The 20,466-nt window shown below is 48.9% G+C and overlaps 1 protein-coding gene across 1 annotated transcript in view; it reads right to left on the reverse strand.

Annotated features, from left to right (window-relative positions):
• ADISSP (adipose secreted signaling protein) overlaps positions 1-20,466 on the reverse strand; it is a 97,388-nt gene that overhangs the window by 33,178 nt on the left and 43,744 nt on the right. Inside the window, exon 3 of the mRNA XM_084855251.1 lies at positions 14,891-15,033. Within this exon, the coding sequence (XP_084711377.1) occupies positions 14,891-15,033 (143 nt within the window). The remainder of the gene's footprint in view (positions 1-14,890; positions 15,034-20,466) is intronic.

Consider the following 20,466-nt stretch of genomic DNA (forward strand, 5'->3'; position numbering starts at 1 on the left):
AGATTCAGAGGACACCTCAGATCTGAAGTGGCGACATGCATATATTTCACTAGAGGGTAGATCGGCCGTACTCTTCCTGAGAAGCCACAGCCACTGAGACCAAGTAGGGGCAAAACAGTGTACCAGGAAGACCCTTCATCTCCAAAATGGGGGAGTAATATCGGTCTGCCTTACAGGACTACAGTAAGAATACCGAGACATTGCATGTGAAACGCTTTGAGGGGAACACAGCAAGTGGCCTTTTCTCAGATTACTTGTCCATCCAAGCTCAGTATTGTCTACCCTGTTGGAAGCGGTGCTCCTGGCTTCCCCCTCCCCCCATCACCTGTGACTGAACCCTTTTTTTTTTTAACTGGAGATGCCAGGAACTGAGCCTGGAACCTTCTGCGTGCAAACCGCGGGCTCCGACTTATGGTTCCTTCCCACTCTGAAGCAGTACATAAACACCAAAGTATTAGTGAGTACTAATAATCGCAGCTCCCTGCAGAGTGTGCACCCATAACGAAAGAAACACATCACTTCCCTGAATATGACGTTGTATGCTCTTGATCTGCAAGGTGTGAACTAGCCCCAGGTTTGCAGAGGTGTGGGGGACTGGAAGCTGAGGACAGCTGTCTCTCCGGAGACAAGAGAACTAAAAACAACAACCACTGCTTGTTCCTGTATTTGTAAATGGCATCTATGGCAACGTTCACTGGGCAGGAGTGAAGTTCCAAAATTCCTCCTGCCCAAGCCTCAGAGCCTCACCTCTTGGCTTCTACCTTGGTCAGTCCCTTTTTGGTTTAGGTTTGAATATACAAAAAAAGACCTGATCTGTGTTCACAACCACATCTAGGGGAAATCCAGGAAATTACAGGCCCCTGAGCATAACCTCTGCTCCAAAGGGGATTAGGCAAAAGATGTGCCTTTCAGGCAAAGGCAACCAGTGATCAGGGAAAAGGCAAAGAGCCGTCTGGGGAACCCCAGGGGGCTAGCTTGAAACCCTAGGCAGGTGGGGAGGCAGGCAGGCTGGGGGTCGTGGTTCTGGCACTGCACTTGTGAGGCGACACCAATACCTCTCAGCACGTGAGTAGTATGCACACACACAGCTACTCCCACGACATGTAGTTTGGGCCTCAGGCTGTGCACTTGTGGGCAGGGCCTGTCTGAAGTTTCTGCACAGATTTTTCATCAACAACAAGGGAGTCAAATATGCGAGCGAGCCTGGGACCCGTTAAAACTGACTGCATGCGTGGCCTGCCCCCAGAGTGGAAACAAGCAACCAGGTTTTTCAGCTGGAAGTGGCTGGGATGTACAGCATGGTAAGCATAATTGCAGATAAATGCACAATGACATTCAGAGTCTAAGAAACAGGCATCATTTATCTAATTGCCGGGAGCACAGAGAGTTTGGTTTCCCAGGGCAAAGGAATTAGGGCATTAGGAAAGGGAACGAAGACAACCTGGGTTGTCAAAGGGCTCACACAGGAGCCCCTTTAGGTCACCCAGTCAAAGTGGGGAGAATGAACACACGTAAATCTGGCAGGGGCGGGGGATTGCAGCAGCAGCAGCCTACACCACCAACCCACATGCACTGGTTTCAGATGCTGCAAGGAACGCTTGTAGGCCAGAGGAGGAGCCTGCTGTTGCAATGCCGCCCCAGAGAATGGCTGAGGAGGGGTAGGCATCCCAGGCCAATACGACGTGTCAAGGTGCAGAATATTCCAAGGCTGCAGAAATTTCTTGTGGAACTCATGAAAACATGTGAAAAATGTAGCAATGCCAAGAGACAAAGCAAGCCCTCTCAGTGGTTGGGGGCGGGGGCATGCTTTCCATTCAATCCTGCCTGCAAGCAGTGCCTTGCTGGATCAGACCAAAAGATCCCTACAGTCCAGCACTCTGTCCCAAAAGGTGCCAGCCAGATACTTTGGGAACTCAGAGGCAGGGCCTGGTGACGGCAGCCTTCCCGCTTGCTCACTACAAGGAAGAACACAGTTCCAATACTTTATGACAACCAGAATAAATACAATATTTTTGGGCCCGCTCCACTTGGGAGCACCCATGTACAAGCCCCGAGGAAATTAAGCAGAGCTGCACAAGAGCAGGACTTGACCCCCAAGCAATTTTAAACAAAAGAAAATGGTCTTGTCCCCCTCCACCCTGCAAGACTATTTAAGCTTCATTTTCTTACACACAGACATTGTAATATGTATGTATGTATGTATGTATGTATATTAATGTTATATGTATGATCTTTTAAAATAAAAAATGAAGTTTGCATTTTAAGTAAAAAAACAAAGAAAGATAGATGGAGGAATAAACAGCAGAACAATTTCAAATGTGCTAAGACATTCTGACCTGGATCAAAACCAACCACTCTGAGATCCTGCAAGAATCAAGGAGAAACTCCTTTCTTCAGCCAGGAAATCCCAAAGGACCTTCCACGGTTTTGGTTTAGACAGAAGGATGTGCTGCTGTGTAGCGCTGCCTACATGCTACAAGTCCACAACTGGCTCCCCTCCCCTCCCAGCTGCACTTCGCTTGGTAAAGCAGAGGAAGATATCTTCCTGAACAGCCTATGCAGTCAGGGAAATGGAGGAGGGAGGAGACAAATAGGAAAGTGTACGCAGAGGTCATTGTCTCATTCTCCTCTTGACTGAAAGCTGTTTCTGGAACACCGGTGGTGGGAAAAAGGAGGTGCAGGCAGTAGTGCTAAAGTAGTGCCATTTGGAACCAGGGGTGGAGGAGAAATTAATTCGGTTTGTATTTTAACGCAAAGCTCCCTCATTCGCACTTAGTCCTGCAGCAAATACGAGAAATGAATATACTAGTAGACTTCAGCATTTGCACTTCTCCAAAGTTTGCCATCACCACTCAAAAAATGTCTACAAAAATGCATATATTAGGGAAAGCGAGCATAAAAGTGCATATATTTATGAAAACAGCCTACAAAAATGCATTATATATTAGGAGAAAATGCATGCAAATTTTCATGCAGACTTTTTAAAAATGTGCAAACTCATATGGAAATGGGATGAAACTAATTTACGACTGGAAAAATGAGAGGAAGTAAGAAGAACCAAAATTGCAGATTTATCCATCTCTAAGTGGACCATGAAAACTTTGTCCTCCATTTCCACATATGCTATTCAAAGTATCCATTCACATAAATGGATTGCAGTTACGCAAAACACAGGATGTTCTGCAGGCATTCGACTAATCTGAATGCATGCTAATTTTGCCTGTGTTTCAGCTCAGAATCCAAGTTTCTTTGCTGCAGAAATCGGTGTACACCTTGAGCATATGATGTTATGTTATAGTGAAAATTATCTGTGGAACAAAGGCAATGACGAGTTATAGAATCACAGTATTGGAAGGGATCTTGGAGATCATTTAGTCTAACCCCTGCTTAATGCAGGCTCTGCGCTGCAGGACACAGATACCGCATCCCTGACTGAAGGCCATCCAGCCTCTGTTTAAATGCCTCCAGAGGAGGAGAGCCACCATTTCCCGAGGCAGCCTGTTCGGCTACTGAATGGCTGTTAGCATGTTTCCCCTAAGGTTTCGTCAAAATCTGCTTCCCTGCAATTTCCACCCATTGGTTCTAGTCCTGCCCTCGGGAGCAGCAGACAACAAGTCTGCTCCGTCTTCTGCATGACAGCCTTTCAGATATTTAAAGACCACTATCATGTCTCTCCCTGATTTCCTCTTCTCCAGGCTAAACGTGCCCAGCTCCTTCAACTGTTCCTCAGAGGACTTGGGTTCCCAGACCCCCCACCATCCTGGCTGCTCATCTCTGGATGTGCTCCAGCTTGTCAATGTCTTTCTGGACACAGTATCCCAGATGTGGCCTGGTTAATGCAGAATAGAGTGGAACTATTATGGAATAGGTTCTTTGCTAGCTAGTACAAAATGGAAAATTTGCATCTTTCTGATGAAAGGCCTCTGGTCTACCAAGAAGACAAATGTACCGCGCCGGTGATGCTGTCAGGGCAGGAGTTCAGGGGGAAGCCCAGGGCCCCTCTCAGCAGAATGAGCAGGAGTGTCCCCAAATGCAGCAGAACTCGTTGAAGTAAATGAAGCAACGCGCATTCAACTCTAAAGACGTAGCCGCTTGTAAGACCATCACGCCCACCGCCTAAGGGTACTGAACCGCATCACGGTATGGCACAGCTGCTGATCCTGGCTCTCCTATCACGCCCACAGCTAAAGGCCTCATGCAGACCATCATGAATCATCACTTGATGGCTGGCAGTTGGATGTGTAAGCCGGCCTTCCCCAACCTGGTGCCCTCTAGATATGTTGGACTCGAATAGCCATCATCTGCAGCTAGAATGGCAGATGTTCATGCTGGCTAGGGATGATGTCAGTTGTAGCCCAACACATCTGGAGAGCACCAGGTGGGAGAAGGCGTGCACACGCACATGAGGATGTGTCCGAGGTGATGCAAAAGTGCTGCCTATGGTGTTAAATCTGGAGAAGGGCCCACAGTCGAATGGCAGAGCAGAGCGCATGCGCTGCATCCAGAAGGTACCAGGTTCAGCCCGGCACCAAGATGATCAGCCAGCAGGCAATGGGAAAGGCCCTCTTTGCCCTAGATGCTGGAGAGCCACTGCCCATCAGAGGAGACACGAATGGGCTCGATCAGCCAGTGAACTACCCTGATACAAGGAAGCTTCCTGTGGTCCCGGCAACGGCAGGTTCACACATTCAAGCCAGTACTTGATGTTGCAAGAAAATATGCATAGTCAAACTATGGAATTCAATGCCACAAGAGATGGTGATAGCCACCAATTTGGATGGCTTTAAAAGGGAGTTAGGTAAATTCCCGGAGGAGAAGGCTCTCAATGGCTACCAGTGCTGGTGGCTATACGCTGCCTCCAGTACCAGAGGCAGTGAGCCTATGTACACCAGTTGCTGGGGAACATGGGTGTGGGGGGGTGCTGTTGCGCTCATGTCCTGCTTGTGGATTCCTGGTCAACAGCTGGTTGGTCACTGTGTGAACAGAAAGCTGGACTAGATGGACCCTTGGTCTGATCCAGCAGGGCTCTTCTTCTTATGTTCTTAGCCAAGACACCAGCCAGGAAGCATTTTGCATAGTCTCAAAATATTCTACCACATGTCTGTGGCCATTAGCAGCGACAGGGTGCCTTCCCTGCATCTTTGATCACTGCAACTGGCAGAGGTTTGAAGTGTTACTAACAATTCTGTGTCATCCGAGGGGGTTCTGGCAACTGAAAGGTGTCCAAAAGAATGGAAAAGAAAAATCTGTGCTTCTTGGTAGAAAACAGATCTTCTGCAGAGATCTCCCTCTCTGTCCAGGTAGAGGAAACTGCTCAAAAAACCCTGAGGTTAAAAGCAGGTCAAGAAGAAAAGAAAGAAAGGAAGAGCTCATATGCTTTCCCAGGGAAGAATGTTTGTGGTATTAAATTAACACTTGCTATACTTAATTGTAATAAGACAAATTTAAAAAAGAGGAAGTTCTATGCTCAAGTAACCCAGGTCCTGTACTAAGAGGAACTAAATTCTGCAACCTATGTAAATTATGCAATTTGCCCCTTCCCCTGGTGAGTATGATAAGGTATGCAAATAAATGCAGAGAGCCAGATATGGCACCAATGTTCTGACCACCAGGAATGCTACTAAACCCCACCCGCAAGCTTCTGAATTCACCACCGGGCACTGGACACACACCCTTTCAAGGCTATTTGTGCAGCCTTAAGGGCTAGAAACGAGACCCTCAAAATTTCCAGTTCTGAGCCCAACAGCAATTCATACAGTTCTCCAGCGTGGTTACAGAACACAGACACAGCCTTACCGATTCTCTCCCCACCCCACCGCCCCCACCCGCCTCTTTCTACAAGCCCACCTGTTGTTTGCATCTTTCAACTCAACATTTCAGAGCGACGTTTATAAATCACACAGTCTCCACAAACCCTGGTCATCAACTTCCAAATTACACAGAAGTCTTAAGGTGTAAGTTGTTCAAGCAAGCCAATAATAGAACAGGCAGATGTTGTGCATCTGTTCACAAGCTCTTTGAAACAAGAGGTTTAAGCAGGGGCTGCATTTATGGGATTACAACAGTGCAGTTTTGCTCAAAGGAAAGAGGCTAGGAAAACAAGGAATAGACGCACATGCAATAGATAATTAAAAAAAGCAACTCTAGACTATAAATCACTTCTCTCCTCCAGCACAAACCAGGCGTCAGGCACTTGAGTGGTGGCAGAGAATACATGGTATGACTAATGTGCAATGTTAGCAAAAACTTGGGTCTGTTTGAAAAACATGCTCATTAAAGATTGGATTCAGGACCATGTGTTATGGATTTGTGCTTTTAAATGTATATTCCACCATATGGCTCCAAGGAAACCCTGATGGCAGCTAACACAACATCACGCAACCGATAGCACTGGCAATGTGCAGAGGGCCAGAGTTCATAGACAGAGCTCATTCTTCACACCCAGAATGTCTTGGGCTCAATCTAAGCATCTCCAGTTAAAAGGATCAGGTAGTGAGACACTCACAGTAGACAAGATGGACAAACAGTCAATAAGGCCGCTTCCAACTGTTCCTAATAAAAAGACAACTCGGTGGCATTGCCTCGTGTTCAGGGGGTTTGTTGCTGGACCTCTCAGAATAAAAAGCCATCTCTCAAAACCATGCCAGCCTTCCAAAATGCTCAGGTCTGTCTTCTTCCTTCCTCCTCTTGCATCATCATCACCATCACCATCACATTTGTATCCCATCTTGTTTTACCTCAGTGAGCTTCATGACATGACTGAGTGGAGATTTGAACCCAGGTCTTCCCGGACCAAGTCTAGCACTCTAAGCATTGCACCTGCTGGCCCTTGTAGAAACACCCCTCTGCAATTCTCATACACATGGCAGACCATCTGCAGGAGAGGGAGGTTGGTAGGCCACAAGTCCAATGACCAATTTCTGGTGGGCTACCTGAGCCCCTCTGGCTGCTAGAATTCTGGCACAGGATGCTGGACTAGATGCACCTTGGTCTGATCCTGCAAGGCACTTTGGATGTTCTTAAGCAACGTGCAGACTTGGGGTTGATTTAAAACATGAACTGGTGGAGGTGCCTCAACTGTTAAGAGATTTTGAGCACGCATCCTTCCTCTGTATTTTATTTATATTTTCGGGGGACAACCGTGTAAGAATGAACATGGCCAAGCCTTCCTTTACGCGCCGCTCACCATCCCCATCGTCGAGTCCCCTGGGACTCGGCCAGGTGCTGACCGAGCCATCCTTTGTGTGCCTCTCACCACCCCCAGTGAGGAGAGTGAGAGGGGCACTAAGAAAGGCTCAACCAGCACGGGGAGGAGCCGAGTCCCCTTTCCCATGCTGAGAGGGGCATGGAGAAATGGGTGGGGCGGGGGACATGATGTCAGTGGACAGCCACACCCACTGAGGTCATCGGGTCCACGGAGGGCCCTGCGGGGGACAATCCAGCCCGCTACCTTAAAGTAGTTCCCCAGCCCTGGTCTACATGCCCCAGCCGTCTGACTGTGCAAAGGCAACCTCCGTAGGTGTGCCAACAGGGCAAATCTATGCTAATAAATATTCCAATCCCTTTGGGCCTGCATTTAGCACTGTCCAAGACAGGAACGATCTGGCATAGCTATCCCTAAATACTGAACAGAAGAAAATTAAGATTAAAGGCTCTGGGAGGAGGAACAGAGTGTAAAAAGACTTTAACAATGGACAGGCTCCCCCCCACACACACACACCTTGGCACCCCCAGTCTCCCAGGACAGAGCATAAAGAGCAGAGAACCAGCTAAAATACAACTAGCTCCAACTTGCCTTTTTTTCCACCCTCTTGGTTTTATGCGCAATGAGAGAAGCATCAAGAACACGGAGGCGGAAGCGGCTGCTGTAATCAGGCTGTTACTGGAACGAAACTTGGATAATTGGTTTTTATGTCCAAAACGCCAGAAGTAATTAGGCTTGGCGTGCACAGCACACAGATAAAGACAGGCCAGCCTAGCAGAGTAGTTAGAGGGAGCCTGATATGATCACGTAGTGCTTTGCTCCAAAAGAACAGAGGCGCTGGGGGCTCGTGCAGCCTTGGTGTTTGTCCCTGGCATCTAAGGGCATCGCTCCCTAAACCTAGACCTAAGCAGGCATGGTACTCTGTGGTGAGGAAACACTCTGCTTATGCTCAGAGATGCTCCGAGGCTCAAAGACCAAAAGCAATTCTGAGACAGGTCTTAATTTGGCTAGACTGGTGCAAACGCATGTATATGTGTAAGCGAGTGTGCAGGTGCACACAGGTGTGTGGACACGCTGGTAAAATATCTAATTCATATAAAATGAAGTCTCACTAAACTGCAAAAAAGACGGGATGTTAGAATTTTCCATCCTCCAAAAGCCAAATGAAAAAAGTCTTGGGCATTTTTCTAAAGATGGTCAGGCCTGGCATGACAGGATCGCAGGGAAAGGGAGTCCTGTAGTTTGGGAGGAGAGGGGCAGCCATCTGGGACCCAGGTTCGGTCCCTGCCATCTCCTGAGCCAGGGCAGCAGGATGAGCAAAGGTCTTGGCCCAAGACCCTGAAGCCACAGCTAGTAAGTAGTAGGCAATAGATGGACCAACTCAGTGTAAGGGAGCCTTCCCCAATCTGGTACCCCCAGACATTTTGGACTACAACTCCCATCTGCCCCAGCCAACATGGGCAATGGTCGGGAATCCTGGGAGTTGCAGTCCAAACCATCTGGAGGGCATCAGCTTGGGGAAGGCTGATCTAAGGCAGCATCACATGTTCATGATGAGACGTAGAGATCTAAATGAGCAACTTGAGCAATTTGCCAGGGAAGACACTGGCATAATAAGCCACCACCACCACATAACACACTTTACCAAAACATTTATGTTGAAAAGCCCCAAAGCCCTCTATAAACACACGCACGCACGCACGCGCGCACACACACACCACAATCCGGATAAACCATAAAAAATGCATCATGGTTTCCTTCAGAAACTGGAAAAAACTTTTAAGGGTGGAACGCACGTTACTGGAGCAGCCTGGGAACAAGTCACACCGCTCATCAGAACCGGCCCTTGTCAAGACCTGGATGTCGTCAAGGTGTGAGATGAAGTAGAGAATGCAAGAAAGAAGTGCCTTTATCACCAAAGGCAGAATATTGTTCTATTTTTTGCATGCATCGGGGTGGGTGGGGTGGGTGGCAGACAGCGGCTGTTTGGCTAGGGGTTTCAGTGGGTGATTTAGGCACGTCAGGAGGTGAATCATGCCAGGAGCATTTGGCCGCAATCCAAAAGAACCCCTACAGGTACAGCCATGTTCTCTTGCATGCAAACACACACCTGAGTATTGCAATTTTTTCCCTTCTGGAAACAACTCCAAAGGCCACTTTAAAAATTCACCAAAAATGAGGATGGGGGGATGGGGGGGGGAGTGGCTTGACCCACTTCAAGGGGCTCAGAAGCCCTTTGGAACAGGGTTGGAAGGGCAGAAACAGAACCCTGGAATCCCAAAACGTCCCAAAGTGGGCTTTAAAAAAGGTGAAACTTCATTTCAAAATCTACTTCTCAGTTTCACTCATTAGAGGGCTTAACCATTTAACAAGGCTTTTTGACAGCTTCATTAAACTGGCCCAGCTGCATGAGGGCAAAAAAAGGGGGGAGAGGCTAGCAAAAAATGGAAGGCGAAGGAGGTCCAGGCAACCAGCATGGACTGGACCCAGCTGGGTCTTCACCCTCTTCCCCTTCCACAGAACCTTTTGGCCATTCCACATGAACAGAACATTCCAATAAATCTTGTTAGGAGAGAAATTCCCATTCTACTCCCCGAGAAAGGAGCAATTCACACAACCACACATTGGTGTGAGCCCCAGATCAGTGATCATTACTGCCAGAAGCACAGAGTGATGGACACTGAATCACACTGTTCAAAGGGACTAGAAGGCCATCAATTTGGGAACTGGCCAAACAGTTTCTCTTCTCCCTTCTAGCCCACCCATGAGTTCTCAAGGCAACCCAAAGCAACATAAAAATAAACAACACAAAGAGAGATAAAGTAGTCTTAAGAATAAACACAGAGCAGTTAAACGAATGCAAGTTCTAAAGAACAACAATGAAAACCATGCACACTAACAGACAAAACAGTCATTATAACACAGGGAGACTGGAAGCCGCCTTACACTGAGCCAGGCCCTTGGTCCATCTAGCCCAGTGTTGCTGACACTGACTACCAGCAATGGCTCCCCAGGGTTTCAGGCAGGGTTCCTACCTAGCCCTACCTGGAGATGCTGCCGGGGATCGAACCTGGGACCAGCCGCATGCAAAGCAGGAGCTCTACCACTGAGCTACACTCCCTGCCCATCAGAGAGAGCAAGAAGCACAGAAGGTTCTGCAAGTGTAGAATCGTAAGAGCAGCCCTGCAAGGTGAGGCCAAGGTGGGTCCAGCACAACCAGCCACATACTCCCAGGAAGACCATGAGAAGGGACCAAAGGCAACCACCCTCCCATCTTTGTCTGCAGCGTCCTTAACCATCTACTGAGGACCTTATTTGACGGGAAGATCTTCCTTGGGGGCCCTGCTTTGGGTCTCCTCACCATCTGAAAACTGGGAATCGGGGCCAGGATGAGGCCTTTTCAACAATGACATCAAGGAACGCCTGGCTGGGGGAGACTCTCCTGGTCTTCTCTTCCAAACACCACCAGGCTAAAGGCTGTACTTTTTCAGACAGCATTTGGGGCTTAAAGTTTAAAGAGTTCTCCTTACTATCCTCCTCCTAATTATTATCTAAATAAGAATGAGTAAAAATGGCTCTATTTTAATTGAGCGATTATTATTAATTATTAGATAAATGTATACGCCACCTCTCCCCCCCAAACTGACTGCTTACAAAAAAAGTTTGTCGTTTTGATGGGGGGGTGGCGGTGCTCTCATTTTGCTTACTGCAGTTTAATTTAAAGTTTAAAGCAAAAAGCTTCCAGTCCTCTGCTCAAACATGTGAAAGGGAGGAGGAGATGGGTAAGCACGCAAACTTGAGGCTCACCATGTATCGAATACATACCAGGAAAATGTGGGTTCCTGTTAAGTATGAACCACGCCAAAGCTTCCTACTGCATCTTTGTGAGCAGGAAACACAATAGGCATTCGAGGGCCATTAAGCTGCATAATGCGCAACTGCCATAGGATCTACGGGCAAAACAGGAGCTCTGGAAGGAATCAGCGCCACGGTCCCTCGACACAGCCTGCTTTCCACCAGGCCAAGCAAAGTCTTTTCTCCCCACCCCCACAACCCTTGACTCCAGGGAGACAAAATACGACTGGCAAGAGAATAAAAACTGCAAACAGCTGTTTCCAGAAGAGGATATAAAGTTTTCTACAGTAAAAAATCTTCAAAGTCTATAGGGAGGGTTTCATCACTGCCAATTAAAAAAAAACAAATGCGATGAAATGAACCAGCTGGTTCTGGTCCTTCCTACAGTGGAAACATTCGACCAGAACAGCCACCACGTGCATTCTGGGGCAGCAGAATATTTTTTTAAAACTCACCCAAGGGATGGAGTGCAGCGAGACACAGCACAGGTTCCACGCAAGGTGAATGCTGGGTGCCAGCAGGGGCAGCTCATGGGAGAGCAATGGACCTCAGCTCTGGGCATGACCCGCTGGGAGGTTCTCCTGCGCAAGCCCATTGAAATGAATGGGACCTGCGCAGTAACACTCCTGTGTGCTTGTGCAGCTCCCATTCATTTCAGTGGGCTTGCGTAGGAGAACTTCCCAGCGGGTCATGCCCTATACTAATGCGTGTTGGGAGCCTCTGGATTTTCTCTCAGGGACCCAAATCTCATGGGCCAGCCCTGGAAACTGACATGTATGAAACTGACGTTTCTGCGGCAATTGACCATAATGCCATTTTGCGGCACCATCACAATAAAATGTACATGTGCAAGATCGTCACACGTGATGCTCTGCATGGCAAGTTGCCTGCAACATGAACATGCAGCCATCCCCACAGAGGATGAGCTTTCATGGGCAACCGCTCTGGACAACGGGGTGGTGGTGGTGTCCACCCAGGTTGCTGAGGGCTTGTTTGCATTTGACAAAACAGCTAGAAAATTAGCAAAGTGCAGCAGCTGACTGCTGAGACAGAGTTCATGAGCCAATCTCACTGCATCTCTCAGGGCACAAGCAAAGGCCATTGCTGGTTCTCGCACTACAAGGAGAAAACCAGGCCCTACTGGGTTAAGTACTACATTTGCATGCGTTTGGTGGGCTACTAAGCTTTTAATTCAATTTAATCTCCATAGAATAGAATCATAGAATACTAGGGTTGGAAGGGGCCTACAAGGCCATCGAGTCCAACCCCCTGCTCAATGCAGGAATCCAAGTCAGAGCATCCCTGACAGAAGGCTGTCCAGCCTCGCCTTGAACGCCTCCAGTGTGGGAGAGCCCACCGCCTCCCTAGGGAATTGGTTCCATTGTCGTATTGCTCTAACAGTCAGGAAGTTTTTCCTGATGTTCAGCCAGAATCTGGCTTCCTGTGACTTGAGCCCATTATTCCGTGTCCTGCACTCTGGGATGATCGAGAAGAGATCCTGCCCTACCTCTCTGTGACAACCTTTCAAGTACTTGAAGAGTACTCCAGTACGTTACAACTCTGTATATACAGTGCACATGCTTTGCACAGCCTAGCAACCCTCACAACATCCATTATTTTTAAGCCCTGGGTGATGTCCCCCCACCTTCTCGCCTGCCCCTTTGGCTCACTGGGCCAGGGGTGCAGCTAGGACTAGACCTTGGGACCAATGACCAGAGCCCCACAACCTAGGGGCCCCCAAATTATCACTGAGAGAGCAGCTGATGATGGGCCCAGTGGCAAACCGGCCTAGTGTCTCCTGCACAAGCTCACTGAAATGAATGGGAGCTGCGTGGTAGCTGGGTCAGCATGGACACATCCACGACCCACTGGGGCTGACACTGCTTACTGCAGCATCCTTTCTTATTTAAAAAAAAAGCCAGAGCAGTGTAGTGGTGACAGCATTGGACTGGGAGTCGGGAGCTCCGGGTTCTAGTCCCCACTCGGCCATGAAAGCTCACTGGGTGACTTTGGGCCAATCACAGACTCTCAGCTCAACCTACCTCACAGAGCTGTTGTTGCGAGGATAAAATGGAGAGGAGGAGGATTATGTATGCTGCTTTGGGCTCCTTAGGAGGAAAAAAGGCAGGACATAACTGTAATAAATAAATAAATTCTAACACCCCCCCATGTTTTATAATTGGAGGTGTACATGGTCACAGATGCTCCCTTAATTATTTTTGCTTTAAAAAGGTACCTCTTTTTACAACAAATGTGTTTAGTATCAGAAGCAAACTCCACTTTAGTCCTGTAGGCAAATGGATCTGGCATATCAGGAATGAAACAGCAGTTATGACGCATGGAACGACCCTGGGAGAGCGGGTGGAGAGAGAGGTCAAAGGTGTGCTTCAAGGTTGGAGAAATCCACATGGCCATCAATGGGGGGCTCCCAAAAGACCTTTCTGCCCAGAGTCCAGAATTACCTAATCGCACCTCTGCATTGGCCCAAGGCCCTCCGAGGCTCCTGGGTTCTCGTTCTACCTCCACCTGCCCTGCTACCGAACCTTCTTGTGTAGGCAAAGTAAAAATATACACATCGTTCCTATTCAAGAGGTAGAGTTGGAGGATATAATATGAGGCTGGAAGAAGATTTCCACCTGCTCTCAACAACCACAGCCCCATTTGTTAAGGAAAGCAGAGGAAATTCTAGGATGTCGCTGCTAATTGGGATAAGCTTGGCGTCAGTGGCAGCCAAGCCACCAACCAGCCAGAGTGCAAATCTTCCTGGATCCCTCACTTGGACTGCTTCCAAGAGTCAAGGCCAAAGGTGAATTAAACCAGTAATTCCCAGGGCTATAAAGAGGACCTGCTAATTTCAATATGCTATCATCAAGGCGGGTCCGGACACACATGTTTTATATATAGGTCCCTCTCCCATGCCCAACTTCCTGGAAATAGTTGTTTTCTCTGGAGGGCGAGAAGGAACCCAGCTCTCAGGGGCCAAAGAATAACTAGACAAAAAACCTGCCATGGAAAGTGCAAAGACTTGGGCTTGTCAAAAGTTACTGACCCAGAGCTGGGCCTATTTCAGGATTCAGCAAAAAGACAGGATGTGATGCTGGACATACAAGTTCCGGCTCCTAAGAATATCAGCCTTTTTGCTGCTGCTAGGTTTGGTTTTGAACATCGGTTTCTAGTCATCATGGCCAACAAGGCAGGTGTGAAAGCGTGTGGGGAAACAACAGGGTTTTCAGTGGGTCAGAGATTCATTGCCCCAAAGAGCTGCTTCCACTTCTCAGCACTGCAAAGTGAGCAAGCCTTTGCAAGTGTGCGTAACGTCTGCATAATTTTTGCATGTTTTACAGCAGGGGCGGGTAACATGTAGCCCTCCAGATCTTCTGGCCTACAGCTCCCATCATCCCTCACCATTGGCTATGCCGGCTAGGGCTGATGGGAGTTGTAAGCCAAAATATGTGGAGGGGCTGCAAGCTGCCCACCCGTTTTACATGTTTTGGGCGGGGGGAGCTGTTCAATGACATTTTGTGCACCTGCAAGGTGTCTAGAATACCTGCGTTGGAAAAGCAACACACAGCTCTGACCTCCATGACTCTGGATCAGCCACAAAGCAGTTGCCACAAAGTTGCATTTTATGACACCAAAACCTGCAAGACATCCTGCTTGCATTAGCAGATTCGCAGAGGTCTCCCACCATACGTCCTCGGCTCTTCCTCCCCACCCCCTGAAACTCTTAGGCAGCAATCCTGTGCCCACTTACATGGGAGTAAACCCCACTGAACAAAGACAGGCTTACTTGCAAGAAACATGCATAGGATCGGACTGCACCACTCTTACCTTCACGAGAAAGTTACCTTCCTTCTCCTGGCTCACCATGACCACCGAATCGTGGAGCTTCTCATCAAAGTGAACATGGCTGGAAGATCCTTCCACTGTCTGGGTGGGGGCAAAACGGACAGCTCCCACTTTGGGCTTGGTGCCTAGAGAAGCCACAGCAAAGCAAAACACAGATGAGCAACCACGGCCAGCTTTCAGGAAGCGCCTCAAAGGAGCAACGTCAGACAGAACAAGCGCTTGGATTCCCAGCTCAAGCAGACGCAGGTTATTCAGAGGTGGACCCGGGAGGCACAGGATCACCCTCACCCAGGCACAGGCTCACCTGGTTGGCACAAAAACAGCAGAAGTAGCGGTGAAACTCCCCTGGACTGTACCAAGCCAGATTGTGATGGGGGAAACACATGGTTAAATGCTCCTTCATATTAAAACACACACAGAGAACATAGAAGACTGAACAACAACACAAGGGCAGCCCCGCTAGAACAGGCCCAAGGGCCATCTTGCCCAGCATCCTGTTTCCAACCATGGCAAAGAAAGCGCCTCCAGGAAACTCACAAGCAGGGACCCCACCACTGTCAGATTTCAGCAGCATTCCCCAGCCTGGCACCCTCCAGGTGTGTTGGACTACAACTCCCAGCATCCCCAGCCAGCCCTGCTGGGAGTTACAGTCCAACACATCTGGAGGTCACCAGCTGGGGAAGGCCAGATTACAGTAACATGAAGAATGACAGCTCTCTCCTACAGTGTCCCACTGTGCTATTTTCTCCAAATACCTCCCTCCGCATGCCCCCCCAACTCTACTGACCCAGCGTCGAGCTCACACTGACCTACTGCAATGGAGAAATCAACATGGGAATATCTCAGACTGAACCCTGTACATCGGGGTGGGGGTGGAAAAAGGGCGAGGCACAGCTGCAAAGGTCCGCTTCCAGCTGCAAAGCCAGGCCAAAAGTGGTTGTAAACTGTTGTCCATTTTGTCTTTGTCGGCTAATTCAAATCGGTGGAGGGGTGCCAGCAACGTTAATGGAGGCCACAGCAAAACTCTAAGTTTCTCCCCATCACTTTTGGGGGGCGGGCGGGGGGAGGCTGCTTTTTTTGAAGCTTCCAAGTCACCCCCACCCCTGTTTTGTGAACAAGGTTACATAGTCCCAGAATAAATTATGTTTTGGGAATTTTGTTTTCAAAACGGGTTGCTTTTGTGGTTTTTAAGACCTGAGCCCATAGGGTTTTCTAGGTTTTGAAAAGCAGGTTTTTTCCATCCAGGTGTCCTGTTAGCAGGTGGGCTGATAGACCGTTTGGAGACTTCTGTGTGAGGATGAGCCATCCGCTCTGGAAGCCCCTTGGCAGCCTTTGCTTGTGGTGGACTGTGGCCGGACTTGCGTAGGTTGATCTGCGATGGACCGGGGGGCAGGGCCCCTTCCAGCTGTAGGGCCGAATCCCTTTGGGGCTGCATGCCCATGGTGGGCAGGGACAGAACACCAAAAATACCAGCCTACCTGCGTGTAAAGCTCTTGCCACCAGTCAATGAGCCCTCGAAGAGACATTTCAACCTTTCAGCATTGGCAGGGAGGGGGCCGCACAATTGGTGGTTGGGAGAAAGGGGGAGCGGCTTCTAAGAAACTCTGGAGGTCCGTCTTTGGGCCCCACATCTGAGGTCCTGCACCCCTGGGGTTGAGAGCCTCGCCTTTGGGCAGGCTAGGCAAGGGGACGGAGGTTTTTGAAGCCTTCCAGTTATAAGGTTCCTCAGCGGGAAACAAAAATGGCCAAAGACGCTCTGGCACCAGGGGGCCAAAAATCCAAATACTTCCTGTAGACAGGATGGTGTGTGTGTGCGCGCGCGTGCGCGCACACACACACACACACTTTAAAAACCCTAATAGACAGACCATATGCTATCTTTTAAAACAGCACACCAAAATCTGCCACTGGAGACAGGCTACCTTGCCCCGCTTCACTTTCAGGTCGGCCCATCTGGAAAACCAGACCCGGACTTGCAGCGGAAGCCTCACAGAAGACTCCTCCTCCATTATTGTTTGTTCCAAGGAAAAATCAGCATGGCTGGGGAGGGGGGGAAGCCAAGCTTGTACAGAAGACACCGCGGAGCTGAGTTTGGAGCGGCTTTCATTACAATGCAGAACTGCTATCGTCGGGCACCAGCTGCGGTTCTTACAGATTGATGACATGAAGGCATGCAGAGATAAGAGTGGTGCCCTGGAGACTGGGAAAGGGAAAGGAGAAGAAGAAGAAAGAAGAACCCCAGGGACCTTCCACGCCCCCTCTGGGAGCAGAGGTGTGTCAGATGGAATCGTGCTTCCAACAAGCAAAATCTCAGCTATCTCAAAGCTTCTGGAGGAAAAGATCCATCTCTCTTTGCAGAGGTTTTCTCCCATGGAAACTTATTTATAATGTTTTTAGGGGATATCTTGGAAGACAGTGCATATTATTCTGTGGCAGCATAGGGGGAGGGAGAGAGTCACATCCTGTGGCCTTTTAGAGACTGGCTTGTTGTGTGGAAGGAGCTTTTTGGAGATGGCAGCCTCATTTGACAGCCATGCAAGCTGCTCCTACATGCAGGGAGGGAAGAAAGTGTGCATGTGGGGGGAGAGTATTTTGTGGGTGCAGAAAAATGGTTCAGGAGCATCTGTATTGCCTTCTCCTGCAAGAGCCTGGCTGCGTGCAACAATCGCCATCTGAAAAAAGGAGGCATGCTAGATCAGGCCAAAGGTCCACCTAGTCTAGCAACCTCTTTCCAAATCTAGGACCGAGCAAAAAATCACACCAACGCACATGCACAATGCACTACTCCATCCACAAGATTTCGGCTGATATTTCGGGGAGGGGGTGGTGAATTCATGGGCAGGGCAGAACTCACCTCCTCCACCTGGAGTTCCCCCCAAGTGTTACGATTCCCAACCCTGAAATTTGCAAGAGGGATTCGGCCCCCTGCAGACGTGAGCCAAACATTCCCATTTGACTGGGCTTTCAGCTCTGCACAATTCCCAGCAACGGAAATCCCAACAGCCCGTGACTGCATGCCCCCAGCACCTGTGATGCCATGGGGGTTCTATTCCGCTATCATGGCCCACAGTTCTTGGCAGATCTCTCCACCAGTAATTTTATTCACCCCCTGCTTAACGCTATTTACACCAGCAGCCATGCTCACTTCACACCCAAGCCAGGCTCCAAAGGATCCCCAAGGGCCCACAGAGAAAGCTTGAGGGGGATTACGGGCAGACACAGACGGAAGACGAAACTGCTGACCGCCTGTCTCCATCCGCACCAGCTAATTCTCCCAGCTCCTCCCAACCTGGTGCCCTCCAGAGCTGCAAGACTACAACTCCCACCATCCCCGGCCAGCGTGGCTGCCCATGCTGGCTAGGGATAATGAGAACTGTGGCCTAAGACATCTGAAGGGGAACCAGGCCAGGGAAGGCTGCACCAGATGAACCCAGGTCAAGCCATTATCTTTCAGCCTCCCATCTGTAAAAGGAAGGTATTCGTACCGGCCTACCTTACAGAACTGCAGGGACCGCAGAGAAGCAATCTGAGCGCTTGAAATGTATGGTGTAAATCCTAAGCATTAAGCTCAAGGATCACGCACCCCCTTTTTATAAACCTGGGGAAAGCTGGTGTGGTTCTGCATGCGGAACGGAATTCGGCATCCTGCTGGGGCAGGCCCAGTCAACTGAATTCCCGGCCCCTAAATAGCCACACTGTCAGTCTTTGCTCCCCATTAGCTCAGCAGCTGTGGCAGGACAAGGCAGCTGGCAGACTAAAGGCACAAGCCTATGTGTGTTTAGACAGAAAGAAGTCCTACAACTCCCAGCATTCCCCAGCCAGCCATGCCGGCTGAGGAATGCTGGGAGTTCTAGAATATTTTTCTGCCTAAACACGCATAGGATTGTGCCCTAAGAAGAGCCTTGCTGTATCAAGCCGTTCAGCCCAGCATTCTGCTACCAACAGTGGACAGCCAGGTGCTTTGGGGAAAATTACATGAATGGCATGCATATGACGACCATGCCCAGTTTGAACAGCAGCTGCTGGGGACAAAGCTATCCTGCCTCTCTACAGGGAGGTTCCACTCTAAGTGAACATGGCCAATAGTTGCATTTCTCCACTCCGTTGACTTGTAATCGATCACGACACTGCTCTCCTTTACTGCTTTGTTGTAATGTTTTTAAGGTATTGCTTTATATTGGTTTTTATATTGCACTGTATTTTTTTTTTTTACATAAACCCCTTGGGAATCCTGAGATGTCAAGCAGTATAGAGGCAGCTTAAGTAAATAACAAATAAATGAACTGCCCAAGGCTTTTTGACTCCTTCTTGCTCATTAAGTGTTTACACTGATTTTTTTAAATATGCTTGAGCCACCATGGAAAAAATATTTGAAGGGTAGGTTACATACTTGTAGAAGCCTACCTCTTTCATTCCCTCCTGCCCTGGGCCTCCACTGTGAACCTTTTGCTTGGGGCTGCTTCATGTCATAAACAGCCTGTAGAGGTCCAGTTGCCACTACGCCCAAAACTGTTAAGGTTTCCCCATCCCTAAAGACAATGCCACTCACAGCCCAGATCAGCTCATCGCAGAGGTATTTCAAAAAGGAAATGGGGAGACTCCATGGCCACAGGTCACTGCATATCTGCTGGACAGAGAATGACACAAGGCAGCTGCTTTCAAAATAAAAGCAAAACAACTGAACAAAACTCAGCAAGCTTGGGCAAGAAGGGAGTGTTGACTACTGGAAGAAGAGCTGTGCAACTGTTTGTTAGCTGCTCCTGCCCCAAGGGTGGGCAACTAGGCATTCCATAAGCTTCAGCACTAGCAGCAGCTGGCTAGAGATCCCAGGAGCATAAAGGTCTCCTCTTGAGCAATGCTTTTCACCTGCAGAATCACTTCTTGAAGCAATCCTATGAGCACAAATAGGCGCGTTGGGCTTGGTATCTCACATTAGGTGCCTCTCCCCTCCATCTCTTCCCCAACCTGTTGCCCTTCTAATGTGTTCGACTACAACTCCCACCATCCCCAGACAACATGGCAATTAACCATGGTCATAGGATGGCATATTCCACCCCCACCCCACAATATTGTTATGAATTTGGGTTGCTGGTGGTTTACATTAATAAGAGAGCCAGTCTGGTGTAGTGGCTAGAGTGTTGGGCTGGGAGATCCGGGTTCTAGTCCTCACTCAGCCATGGAAGCTCACTGGGTGACTTTGGGCCAGTCACGGACTCTCAGCCCAACCTACCTCCCAGGGTTGTTGTTGTGAGGATAAAATGGAGAGGAGGAGGATAATGTGAGCCACCTTGGGTTCCTTGCAGGAGGAAAAAAGGCGGGATATAAATGCAATAAATAAATAAATAATAAACAGTTACCCAAGTTTAAGCGACTAAGCTGTTAGAATGGGTAAAAGCGTGCCAGGTCGAGGGTTTGTGTTGCAGGGATAAATTCGCTTGATACCGGAGCAGCACAGACAAGCAAGACTGTATAACTGGGTTGATTCCCCCCCCCCCAATACTTAAAGAGATCAGTCCCTCTGAGAATAACTGTAGGTTGTTATAAATTTAGCTTGCAAG

Source organism: Heloderma suspectum, chromosome 5 (assembly GCF_057233095.1).
Source record: "Heloderma suspectum isolate Gila_16-S chromosome 5, 16-S_ref, whole genome shotgun sequence".
Lineage (NCBI taxonomy): Eukaryota > Metazoa > Chordata > Lepidosauria > Squamata > Helodermatidae > Heloderma > Heloderma suspectum.